General features: G+C 40.9%; 1 protein-coding gene across 31 annotated transcripts in view; it reads left to right on the forward strand.

Annotated features, from left to right (window-relative positions):
- SPATS2L (spermatogenesis associated serine rich 2 like) overlaps positions 1 to 14,024 on the forward strand; it is a 166,526-nt gene that overhangs the window by 76,984 nt on the left and 75,518 nt on the right. For all 31 annotated transcript variants that reach the window (XM_070580536.1, XM_008540901.2, XM_070580543.1 and 28 more), the window contains one exon: positions 2,703 to 2,763. In XM_070580536.1, coding sequence (XP_070436637.1) covers positions 2,725 to 2,763 — 39 coding nt within the window. In that variant the 5' untranslated portion in view covers positions 2,703 to 2,724. The remainder of the gene's footprint in view (positions 1 to 2,702; positions 2,764 to 14,024) is intronic.

Consider the following 14,024-nt stretch of genomic DNA (forward strand, 5'->3'; position numbering starts at 1 on the left):
ATCAGTCTTACTGGCATCACTACCGAAGAAGAGTGTTCTTTGATTAGACTCTGAGGTCAAAGAGAAAAGGAATGTCCATGAATTTTGTCCTATGATGATAGCTCACCATGCAGGGCTGCCACTTCTTCAGATCTTAGAAGTCTTCTCTGCTCAGCGGGATTGCTCCCTGATTCCTCTGTGGATTGTAATACTCCAGCTTCAGAAATGCTGCACCCCAAATCCTAGACATCAAAGCAAAACAAAAACAAACAAACTTTTCCTATCAGATTCCACTCATCTATAATGGAAAGATTAGATGTGTCCAGAAGATTTAGCCATTCTAGTCTAATGGGAGGAATTGTGGCTCAAAGATCTGTCCTAACAAAGAGCACCAAATCTACCTGGTTCCTTCTGTCCTTCTTAGTTCCGTAGGTGGAACCTGTATGTCCCTCCCCCACATCCTTGTTCTCTCTCACACACGCATACATATACTATCACACACAGAAAAATCCATGTACAGACAGTGTATCTTCATATAATGCCGAAACTTCCATTTGAATAAGAAGATCAACTATCCAGATGTCTTCAAATATGGTTTTAGACCATCTTACAGGCATTGTGATGACTGATCAAAGGTTTCACTCTTCATCTGTGGCTTTAAACAGAAATGCCTGATTATGTGTCCTTCTACCTCACAAAGCATCTCTATTCACTGTTACAGATATGTAATCAGGAAATAATCCTGTTGTCTTTTCCTACTAACTCTCAAAAGTAGGAATAAATGAGAATGAGATTCAGGTATTATTTGCCAGGTAGTATTATTTACTTTCTCCCATCTGCCAGGTCAGAGGATATGGAATTTACCATTTGGAAGAGTTATTTAAATGGGAGATGTCTTCAGTGGGAGGGGCACTCTTTGCACAGCACATGGAGAGGAGCTGTCTTAGTGATGCGGGCTCGAGGAGTCGAAAGAAAGATTTCTTGGACTCTCAAGGTCTGGCAGTAGTGCTCTTTTATTCAGAGATAGTATGGAATAGCATGGGGACAGGACCCATGGTTAGTAAGACCTGCAGGCATGGGGACAGGACCCATGGGCAGTGAGGGGCTGCAATGTGTTGAGGGTTAGGGCTAAATTTATAAGGCATGGGCACAGGACTTATTTTTACTGGACAAAGAAAAGATGATGTAAAAAGTCATTGAATGGTTTCAGTGCAGATGGGGTCTAGTTACTGTGTGGTTGTATAACTTTAGATGTGAATCTGGTCACATAGATTGGCATGTAGGCCAGGATGCCCTGGGCTTCTCTCCCTGGGGCAGCCCTAATCCATGCCATAAAATCCATTGGGTCATATAGATCGGCACGTAGGCCAGGACACCTTGGATTTCTCTACCTGGGGCAGCCTTGATCCATATCATTAGTGGGGATCCAGTATGCAGAATCTCTCCTGCTAATGTGCCGAAATCCTTGGGTCAGTGGCTGTATCATTTGGAAACTTATAAAAATAAACTCTTACTGTTTCTAGTATTTGATAATGTGTAGTATTTATGTGGATTCTTGTTTGAGTGTTAATAGAGTTAAGATTACACATTGCCATGCTTTCATCCTAAAATCAGCGAAAGGTAATGGATCTGAATTTATGACCTAGGTTTAAAAGAAAATCATGGGGAGAAATCAGAGAAGTGTTGGAAGTTATCGTTAAAATGCATCAACTCTAGATACACTCTTTGTAGCAAAAGTCAAAAAGAATGTAAGAAAGAGTTTCAGTGGTTCTTGATTGACAAAAAGTGTTAAACATGCAAATACATCATAGATTGATATCTTGGCCTATCTAGATGCTATTTCAATCTGTTCACCCATTTTTGTCATTTATGCTCTATTTCAAAACGAGATTTAAACTGTTAAAGACTTAAGATCTATCTTCCATAATAATGGTGAAAGATTGAAACCAGATGAGAAGAAAGAAAACACCACAGCTTGGTGTTAAGAATACAGATTTCAGAATGGGCCACCTCACGAGGAAGATTGGACATTAAAGCCAGAAGACCTAAAGAATTTAGGGAAACAGAGAAGGCTTACGGGCAGCTTTAAGGGTCCATTTGAAACTGGAGATGATGAATTCATGGCCAGTAAAAATAAGGCGAAAGTGTATAGGTATAGATCCAGAAGGATGTTCATGATATGTTGGTGAGTGAGAACACAAGTGTGAAAACCGTTATATATAGTGTTTCTGATGTTTAAATCTGGAACTATTTCTCCTCTTTCTTCCTGGAGTGCCTGGTGTGGTTACATCCATGCAGGAAATACTCAGCAAACGTTTGTTATGTTAAGTAGAGGCTGGTGAAAGCTGTGGGACAGTAAGGATTGTGTGGACAAGGCTTAGTTAAAATAGGTACACTTTGCCTCCACTCACTGTTTTGGACCACCTTTCTTTTACATAGAGAGAAGAAACACCATTTGGTGCATACGCATCTGTCTTTGCCATTTTTCATGTCAATATAGTATGAATAAAAGATTTTACATTGTCTTCTAGAGTTATCATAACATGCTTTTTGAACATACCTAAGACAAGTGCTTAGCTTGAAAGTATTTTTACATTTTAAAATGGTATTTATGATTATGGCTGAATGAAGTTGTTTACTGTGTTGAAAGAGAGCATAAAAATAAGATATTGAGAAATCAATTTTAAAACTTTAAAGTTAATCTGTTTTTCCCTTCTTTATAGGGCCTATTCCACTAGAAGCAAGATGGCTGAACTCAATCCTCATGTAAATGTCAAGGAAAAGGTAAGATAAAGCTATATGTTGGCTTGCAAAAACTCCAAACTGGATAATGTAGTCTCTGGCTAGTAAAAACTCGATTACAGTGGAAGAAAGGAGAAGTGGTTTTGAGGGACCCATAGTAAGTTTGACACCCTAGAAAATAATTTCACAGAAAGAATCATAAGTAGCATCCACTGAGTGTGTGTTAAGCATATTACATTCACTTTCTCATTTACTCTTGACCATAACCCCATGAAATTAATACTATTATTATTCTCGTTTTACAGAGGAGGGAATGGAGACACAGGGAAGTTAAGTAATTTGCCTAAATTCAGAGCTAGTAAGCAACGGAGCTGAGATTCGAACCCAGGAGTGCCATCGCACAGTTTGTACTCCTTACCTCCGTGCTGGGTTTCATCTGAGAGTTAGGGTACTGTGCTGTGTCTCCAGAAATGGCCTCATACAGAGATAGCCAAAGCCTCACCGAGGGGTCGTGCTGAGTAGCCTTCAAGGTCTCTTTCAACATGGAGAGTGCATGACTGCAAATCCCCCTCCTCATTTGCTGGAGGCTGATTACACTTCAGAGCCTTTCCACGTCTTGTCCTTCTCTGGCAAGGTTCCTCCACTTGGGGTCGGTCCCTCACTCCACGTATGCTGCCTGCACTGTTAGCTCTTAAAGATCATAAACCATAGATCACGCGAGACCATGGAGGTATTTGTCCAACCCCTTTATCTGCGCCCAGTGAGCCGAGGCCCTAGGGGAGAGCTGTCCCTGCTGGTTCAGCGGAGTGGGAGAGCCCAGCCTGCAGCTCTCCCCACCTCCTCAGGGCCACCTCCCGCCTCCACTGCACGGCAGCTACTGAGGGCAGCCCTTCATCTCTCATCTCTTTGTATCCCCACCGTAACTAAAATACACAGTGAAGTAACATTTGTGGAGTCCTTACTATTTTTCTTTCATCTAGCAAAGATGTATTGGACCCCTACCTTGTGCCAAACACTGTTCTCCGTAGTGGGGATATGGCACTGAACGTGTAGTTGGGGTTCCTGATCCCATGAGACCTGCTTTTCAGGGCAGGGAAATGGAGAGTGAATCCAAGAACGTAAATGAACAGAGTCATTTCAGACAGTGATAACTACCATGGGGAAATAACAGCAGGGTAGCAGGGAGCGGTGGCTACTGTGGATAGGGGCAGCCCTCTCGGAGGAGGTGATATTAGAGCTGAGATAAAGACAATGGGAAAGAAACACCTTGCAAAGATCTGAGGGCAGAGCATTCCAGATAGAAAAGCAAAAGCAGATGCCCAAGGTGACTAGGTTGAAGGTGTTTGAAGAACAGGTGGTTGGTATGGTGGTCGGTGTGGCCAGAGCATGGTGGGCACGAGGGATGGCCATGGGAGATGAGATCAGAGAGCATGGCTCTTCACCTGTGTTCCTGGACCTCCAAGGGATCCATGGGTAGAATCTAGGGTTCCACAAACTTGGATGGGAAAAAACATTTTCATCTTCACTAACTTCTAAATGAAACTTAGCATTTCCTTCAATCATGAATGTAAGGAAAGGAAAAGACAACCCAGTGTAGCAGGAGTCCCTGTGACTGTCACAACTAGAAATCACGATATCTTCATATCCTGTTATGTTTGTTACAGATAGCCTGAATATGGTTCATTCATCGCTACTTAAAATTACTGTGGTTCTAGAACCTGCCGCTATACTGCGTTATTTGATGCTGGTAGAGAAGCACATATATTACTGTGGCGCAAATTTGTTTTTTCATTAATATTTTAACTTTATTTCAATATAAGTGGTTTCCTTTGTAATTATGTGTTTTATTTCATATTTTCAAATATTATTTAAATAATAAATAATTTTAAAATATTATTCTGAGAAGGACCCCATAGGCCTCACCAGGCTGCCAAAGGGGGTCTGTGCCCTGTGTCAATGAAAATAATCCATAACCAATCTATAAATGAAAATTTGGGTGAGTTTATTCTCAGCTAAAATGTGAGAACCATGGCCCAGGGCCTGAAGGAAGGAAGGGCACCAAAGAAGTGGGGTGTACAGAGTGGTTATATACTCCCGAAGAGTATGTTTCACATATGATTGAAATGTCCCTTTTACAATAGTCACAGGACTGCTCTGTTGGCACAGCAATTGATGGACACAGCAGGTAGGTCTGCTGTCTTGGTGGACACAGCAGGGTGGCAGGTCTGTTGTCTCGTGCTGGGCGGTCACAGGTGAGCTGGGTGGTCAAAGGTGAGTGCAGCAATCAGTTCCTAGCCTAGAAAAGATGCTTATCTTTAAGGAAATGCCAATGTGGGGGGAAGTTGCACCTTTATCTTAAGGGCCTTTGTTCTTGCCATAGTAAATGTTTGAAGCAGATATACAATGCATGCTCAATGGCCACGTCAGGCCCTTTGGAAAAAACAAAGTCAGGCTGAATTAGGTTTACACCAAATGGCTTCTCTAATATACCCCATTGTTTGCCATTTCTGTTTGTCACCTGAAAGGTTTAGAAGCTGAGATGGGAGCCCTGTAGGACTTCTTCAAAGGGCAGGAGTAAGCTGTTGAAAGGTTGAAGCAGGAGCATGACTTGGTGTGGTATTTTCTTAAAAGCTCACCCTGCTTCTGTCAGCTACTGTGCTACATATTTTATAAATCTTCATATTAAGTAACTTTCCTGTTTGATGAGGACACGGAGGCTTGAGGTCAAGTGACTTGGTCGAAGTCAGACTCTCAGGAAACGTGGAGGAGCGGGGATTCAGACTCAGCTGTGTCTGGTCCTAAAACCTGTGCTCTTGCTACTGCATTTCTGCTTCCCTAAGTTTTCCACCAGAATGCCCCTGGGCACGGAAGAACCAACTTGATGCCCCACGTCTCTGGGGACATGGTCAAAACCAAATTCCACCGACCTACAATTCCTTTGGAGTCTTATATGTTGTCTTAAAAATTGATGCAAATGTATTACCTATTTTATTCTATAATATGTTCCATATGTTATTTTAAGACAAAACTGTTTTTACTTATAGACCATTGAGCAAACAATAGCAGAAGGGCATGCTTCTTTTATATCATGGCTTCATATTCCCCCTGACTCACAGTCATGTACTCAGGTGAGAATATGAGTTCCCCGGGTTGAGAAGCTGGGTCTCGCACCACAGTGCTGACCAGGAATTGGCCTCTTTCCAAATGTCTGTTGATGGATGGATTGAACAGCTCCTAGAGTTGAGCTATGAGAAGGAAAACACTTAAAGAATCAGAGTCATAGCAATTCATCCCTGCAAAGCATGGCTATTAGGCCAATAAGGTAGGCTCCGCACTCAATGACAGAGTGTCTTATTCAAAACATAGGTGGCATGGAGCCAGTAAGGGGAAGGAAGCTGATCCGTCAACACACAGACCACAGAGGTTCAGTGAACGCGCCATGCATTGGCTCAGGCTCCTCGTTCATCCACTCGTCATGATCAATGTCACATAAGCATATGAAGATTAACAGTAGATGGCGTTTTTACCATCACACTTCAATAACTTATCAAAATGTTGGCATTACTTTGAAAGAGGGTGATGTTTGAGTTGTAAATATTATCAATCCACGTGACAATGAAAGTAGAGCTCCTGTAAATCAATTAGTAAATTCCATCTTCCTATGGCAAAAGATTAATAGATTTCTCAATTCAATAAAATAAGTCATAATAAACAACTGGAAATTCTGATCATTTGTAATTTTACATTGATTTATTTTAGTACATTTATTTCCTTTAGTTATTAGCTTTTATGGCCTTTTTATGATTAGTTTGTTTCTCAGTCTGTCACAGAGCAATGACATTTTACTTCTGAAAATTAAGAATACTAACAACTGTTATGTCTTAAATTATAAATGATAAGCTTTTAGAGATCTGAGAACAGATCTGTGTAGTGTTCTTATTCAATATCTAGTCAAGCACTGTGGGAAATTAAATACTTCATAAAAGTCTTGCGGTGAAATGAGCCCATCCGTTCTCTCTAGGGGTCCACTGTGGGATGAGTTGCAAAGGTGAGTGCTCTGCTGAGGGAGTCATTTCTGTCCTCACGCAGCTTTTAGTCCAAAGGAGGAACTAATAACTTAAGGTCTAATATGCAAGACAACTGAAATTTACAGTTGACACTCTTTGTGACTGTTTTGTTTTAAGATATCTTTATGTTATTGGATTATAAGTGCAAGGATTTAAGTTGGAAATATTGTTGAAGTCAAAGTTCAGTCTTCTTAGTGTGACTTGCGTCCTCTGTGAGATCCGATCCTCTCTACTTTGGCACCTGTACCTATTGCCACTTCTCTACATGCCCCCTTCAATGCAGCGCAGCCATCCTGACCTTGAAGGTTTCTGCCTCCAGGCCTTTGCAAAGGCCATTTCCTCTCTCCTGGATGGCCTCCTCAGGGGCCTGACCCTCCCTCGCCTTCCTTTTAGGAACCCTTTCAGACATCTCCTTTCTCCTTCCTCCTGCCCCAGCTGAATGGTTTGCCCTTACTCTCTGCTCCTGTGAGCTTCCTGGGGTTCTCTGCATTCTGCCCTGCAGCCGTTACTCCTTCTACTGTGATTGTTGGCTGTCTCTGCGCCCCTTGGAGGCAGGGACTGGGCCTTCCTCAGCTTCACGTTCTTGGGTTTGACGCCCAGCTGTCCCCCAGTTAGAGTTAGGTAAATGAATGGATAATGAATGAATGAACATGTCTGCTTGAATAGGTACCATCTTTAGAGACGACATTTCCCATTCACAATATTTGGCAAAATCTCAAGCCTTCTTGAAAACAGAAATGTAGGTTAATGGGAATGACATCTCATTTTAGTACTCTCTTTACTATTAAATAAAGCAATTTTTAAATTGCTTCTAAAAACAGGAACTCAGGTTACTTACGTTGACTGCCCGTGGTTCTCGCAGCATCTCTCTGAGATGGTTATCAAACACAGGTGTTCTCAGGTAGGTTTCACAATAACAAAAGAGGTCTTTTGGTGTGTAATCAGTCAGATCTTGTTGTACCAATAAAAAAAAAAAAAAGGAAGACATATCTCACTTTTTTAAGGAAAAATACCAGAACAAAATCTTTTTTCTTTTTTTTTTCTTTCTTTTTTTTTTTGAGGAAGATTAGCCTTGAGCTAACATCTGCCAATCCTCCTCTTTTTGCTGAGGAAGGCTGGCCCTGAGCTAACATCCAGGCCCATCTTCCTCTACTTTATATGTGGGACGCCTGCCACAGCATGGCTTGCCAAGTGATGCCATGTCCGCACCCGGGATCTGAACTGGTGAACCCCGGGCTGCTGAAACGGAACATGTGCACCCAACCGCTGCACCACCAGGACGGCTCCAGAACAAAATCTTTAGGCTAATTAGGGATCTTATATTTAGGGCATACTCACTTTTTACAGCTCTTTTCTAAATGACATATATTTTTTAAGAAATTCAACACCAGAAACTCATAGATGAGTTAAGGTTAGGGCTCAGTAGTGACTATTACTATTATTTCTCCTGTGAAACACTAGGATACCAAGCTAAATTGATTTATAAAATTTTAGATGTAATTCTCAACTGAATAAGAAAGGATTATTAGAACTGACATAGACAAAATAAAATTTTTAGTCAGATATTTGATGCATTATTATAAATCAGTTTAAGTGGAATACCACTGAGTAATGCAGGTTGATGATAGAAGGCAAGGGGGATTCTCGTTTGTAAAATGGGATTTCAAAATAATATTTGCTGAATATTACAGACTGTTAGGGACTGATAACTAATTCCAGCAAAGAGTGATTCCTAAGCCACCTTAGGGAACCAAGTATGCTTGGGAAGTGATCTCCAGCGAGGTAAAGTCTTGGAGAGAATAGGGAGTTTGGAGACAGAGGCAGAGATTATTGGCTCCCCACTTTCTAGTGGGGCAGCCTGGAGAAAGCCACTTGACTTTTCTGGGCCTCAGTTTCCTAATCTGTAGATTGGACATGATAATAAAACCTACATAACAAAGTCATCAAATACAGTAATCAGTAGGGAGCTGCTTTATGAGCTCTTTATCGTATATACTATAAAGGGCTTGGGAGAGCTCATCTTTTTAATTTACAATTAAAAATGGAAAAGGAGCTCCAGTGAATGTTTTTGTTTGGAACTCAAAATATAAATTCACACAGAACTGAGATTAGAAAGAAAACGAAATAAAAAGCCCAAGTGAAAGAAAGAACATAAACTGGACTTGACTTTTTCAAACTGTTATAGCTGTTGCTGAGCCTCACAAAAATATAAGTGAGACTAGAAAATATGATGATATGGAAATGGGGAATCGCTTAGTCTATAATGTCTTTGCTGAGCGGTGCCACTTATTGTGAATGGCTTTTAGAGCTGTTAAAGTTATAGAGGTAAATTGGGTTGTAAACAGGAATCATCCAGCGTCACTCAAATGAAGGAGGAGACGTAGAAGAGGGGAGAAGAGCCCCTTGTCCACAGTGGAACAGAGAGGGGTCCTCTCGGCGTTTCTGCAGACGACTGAGAGAGACTCTGTGTCTTAGAGTCTGTCCTCAACAGGTGGGCAGACGTCCCATTTTATGATTATTTTTTCCTGTAACTGTCTTGATCTCTGTTTTACAAAGTACTGAAATATAGTTCAGGTCTATTTGTGGGGTGGAGTATTGTCAGAAAAAGCCAAGCATTTGTTTATAGAAATTTTAGCAGCATCGGAGAAAGTAGAGAAGAAACCTGTCATCCTGCGTCTTTAAAGTATTAACTCCATTTAAGAGAGAACTCGTTTCATGGGATGTGGGGTGAGTTTTCATGATATGCAGTTGTTCATAAAGACCAAACCATTCAACCTTTGGGGAGAAATCTTAATTTTATAATTTTGTAAGAGTGTTTAAGTCAATTCAGCCCAATCCTTGGATTCAAAAGCAAAAGCACAAACCACACACACACAACTTTCAGGTTTCACTACGGACAGGTTCTTGTCATCATTTTCTCCTAGGAAAGGGTCTTAAATTTCCCTTTCCAAGAAAGAAGAAACACTGACAATGGTTAACTGCCTGATGCTTATGTACAGAACTGCTGTTATAGTTGCTTGGCAACCAGAGAGATCTGACAAGGAGTCGAAAGGAACTGAATGAATAAATGGAAATGTCAGCATCAGTTTCAGGGGATAAGAAGAAATTTACCATCGCAGGATTAGCATCACATTGCTTTCTCCAAGCGACATGCTTGGAATGCGTGGTGTTTCTGTTCTGTTTCTCGTGCCCCCTCTCCTTCCAGCCTTTCCTCTAGCTCCTTCAGCACTGTGGCTGAGAGGTATCTATGTCAGAGGGTTAATGCTAAAGAATATGAGTGCATGTCGAAAATTAAAACCTTTGGTGGCAGGAAAAAAGTTACCTCTGTTGGCAATCCCTTGGAATTTTTGGGTACTCTACCAATGTTCTAGTTATTTCTCACAATGATCCTTCATATTAAATTATCCAACTTTTACAGATAAAGGTATTGACAAAGCTGCATTGGTTTTTTCTCTTACGACCTTGAACACTAAAAATCTGTCCAGAGGGATTACCTAGATAGGTAGATAGACAGATAGATTCAGCACCTAAGAGTCTACTGCTTGTATGATTATTAAAATCAGTTTTTCTCTGTAAATCATTTCCCTACAACTTGATTACAAGCTCCTTGTAAGCACAAATGGACTTTTAATTTATTTGTGATTCAATAGCTCCTATAATAGTAATGTCATAGACTTTATGCCCCCAAAATATTTGTTAATTAATCAATATTTAGCTAAATAATTGAGCCAAGATTCTGTAACAGTGATTCTCAGCTATTAGGAAGAAAGAGAAAGGAAGTAGAATGTGAGTTGGGCCGTGCATTGAAATGTCAGTGGGGCAAACATAGGAGTAATTAGAAAAAGCGTATTGTGTTCATTTGAGTCCTCCAAGAAGCAGAGGCCAAGATGGGATTAGATGAGCAAGAGATTTCTTGGGGGTGGGAGGTGGGGAAAGAGAGGGAATGCTTGTGAAAGAGAAAGGAGGGGAAGCGTGTGCAGGCAGGGAGGGTCCACGGACTGCCACGCAGGTCTGACATCTTTGGAGGAAGAGGGAGAAGGAAGGAAAACTGGGCTGTCCAGTCAACTCTGCTTCCCGCCGAGGGACATTTCCATAGCCACCACAATATTCGAGAGGATAAGAAAATTTTACATTTAAAAAAAGAAATTGAAATACCTATTTTGGAATTCAGTCATGTAAGAGAAAAAATCATGAGATTTATATGTTTATTGGAAAGAATTAATAAAAAGTTTGTGAACCACTGTTCTAGAGGAATTAGCAAATTAAAATGCAAACTCTAGGATTTCCCTTCTGTTAGCAAGCTGAGCCATACTGCCACTAGTATAGGGAGTCTTCTCAACTTGGAGAACAAATGAGGATTTAGTAGTCTTATTTTCTATTAAAAGTATACTATTTCTGGGGCCAGGAGTGGTGTAGTGGTTAAGTTCGCGCACTCCACTTCAGTGGCCTGGGGTTCACGGGTTCGGATCTTGGATGCGGACACACACGCTGCTCACCCAGCCGTGCTGTGGTGGCATCACACATACAAAATAGAGGAAGATTCGCACAGATGTTAGCTCAGTGACAACCTTCCTCAAGCAAAAAGAGGAAGATTGGCAATGGATGTTAGCTCAGGGCCAATCTTCCTCGCCAAAAGAAGGAAAAAGAAAAAGTATACTATTTCCATCCATCCATGTTTAAGGAAACAAAGGGATGCGTTAACTCTACTGAAAAACTGTGTGTCCTTTGGCACATTGTGTACCCTCTCTGAGCTTCAGTTTTCTTATCTGCCAAATGAGGAAATTCATGTGGTGGAGAATCTCTAAAACCCTTTCCAACTCTAACACTGGATGAATCTGTGGTCTCGCCTACCTTATAAGCACCATGCGAGACCAAAAAAGGGATTGTGCCAGGAAGCAGAGAACCTGGGGCAGCCTCAGTCCTGATGGAAATTGGCTGCCTCAGTTTGAATGTGTACATTACCTCTCTGTCCTCAGTTTCTTGTAAAATAAAGGAATTTGATTAAACCATCTCTGAGGCCCATTTATGGTTCACTGGTACGGCGTGTCTGTTGCTACCTTGTCTTTGGGTCCTTCAGAACTCCCAATCTCAATCCTTGAAGATAATTATCAATAAAAATATGTTGAAATGATGATTGGGGATCAATTACAAAACTTAATACTTTTCTTTCTTTTTTAAAAAATTGTGGTGAGAGCATTTAACATGCGATCTGCTCTCTCTAAGTGACAGGACAGCATTGTTAACTCTAGGCTCGACGTTGTACAACAGATCCTAGAACTTACTCATCCTGCGTAACTGAAACTTTCTACCTGTTGAATGGCAGCTCCCCGTTTTATTTTCCCCCAGCCCCTGGCAACCACCATTCTACTCTCTGTTTCTATGAGTTTGACTATTTTAGGTCCCTCATCTAAGTGGAATCATGCAGTATTCGTCCTGTGACTGGCTTGTTTCATTTAGCATAATGTCCTCAAGTTTCATCCATGTTGTTGCATATGACAAGATTTTCTCCTTTTTTAAGGCTGAATAATATTCCATTGTATGTATGTACCACATCTTCTTTACCTACTCATCCTTCAATAGACTATGTTAATTTTTTTATTGGCTCAAACTGTAATTTTAGTTATTTGACTAAGGTTGAATTCACAAACTAGTTATAACTCTTTTTACTGCTGTTAGAGGAAAAGCAAACAACCAAACTAATACAATTATTGGGAAAACACAATCTAGTCAGTAAGATGACAATTTTTATGAATATTTAAACCAGTGTGGCTTTTTTTAATTGGTCAAATCTGTTAGAATAAAACATAGTATGGAGGGGGACAAATACGCTTCTCCAGAGGAAGCATATTCCTGGTGTCCGTAGTGTTGAGACTGTCTCCTTCCTTCACACCACAGCCAAGAAATACCCAAGGTTGACATAATGTAGTGATTAACCGAACTCCTTTATTCTGATATTGACTAATGGGTAATTAACTCCTTTATTCTGGTATTGATTAAAGGGTAATAGTGACGTACACATTTATGGTACTCTTTATCTGAAAAATTCAGGAAATAAGCAGGAAAAAAAACCACCAGGAGTGTAGATGTCAATAATTAGCTTTTTTCCCCCAAGTGGAGACCTTAAATTTGAAAGAAAATGAGGAAAGATTTTTACTGGATATGCTAAGTTAGAAGCAGAAGATAAAAGTATCTTACTTTTCTATTCTGATTAAAATACCAAAAACAAAATGCCTTGTAAAAATAACATTGCCTTTTTTGTCTTCGCTAATAAATCCAATAATGGATTTCATCAGAGAGAGTAGCCAGACAGAATATTTACCTAAGTCTTAATACTGTGTGGGTGTAACCGGCTGGCTGAAAACCGACTTCCCATGGACTCAGGATGGCCGCTGCCCTGAATTATGTGCAAGACTAACTGGCAGTTCTGGGAAAATGTGAGGGAGAATCCAGCACAATTAGAGAAAACGTGCAGGGATACACTGAACACAAGCTGCGGAAATGGGTGACATGAAGTGTGTGTGAAGCCACTGCTCATCCCCGTATAGATGAGAAGAGCAGGTGCTACCGATAGTAGGCATTTGAGATTTATGTCTATACCTGTATCTCACCTGCAAGTGTCAGAGTCAAGGTGAGAGTTCTGATATGAAAATTTTACCATGCACTAAATTAAAAGATTTAAGATGCTTTGGTTATCTGATTTTAATTTTACTCTTTCTTTGGACAGGAGAAAAGTCCATTTGAGTATCTCTTGCTCTACAACAAGTCAAGTTATCAGGCTTATTTCTAGGGATTAAAGAAGTTATATGACTTCTTTAAACCATCAATTTTCATTTAGTATTATAGCAACTATTAAGTTAATTTACATTTTTTTCCTCAAATGTTCAGTGACTTGACAAAACATAGACTCAGAATCGATGGAAAGAAATCTGGGCGTCGGTTGTTTTTGGCCCTGGGAGGCAGACTTGTATTCTGCGGAGACTGCAACGGTGTCTCCCCATTGAGGGGGTCTGTGCCCCTCCCCTGTAAGCTGGGTAGGCTTTTGGAACTGATTGAGCAGGACAGTGGGAAGGAGGTGACGCTCTGTGACTTCCGAAGCCAGGTGTTTGAGCTTCTTCCTCACTAGTTGGGTCACTTGTGCCGGAGCTCAGGGCTGCCCTGTAAACGGTCTCACTGTTCTGAGGCTGTGCTGTGAGGAAGCCCAGACCTGCTCACAGGGAGAGACCACGTGGAGCAGAC

Source organism: Equus przewalskii, chromosome 17, assembly GCF_037783145.1.
Source record: "Equus przewalskii isolate Varuska chromosome 17, EquPr2, whole genome shotgun sequence".
NCBI lineage: Eukaryota > Metazoa > Chordata > Mammalia > Perissodactyla > Equidae > Equus > Equus przewalskii.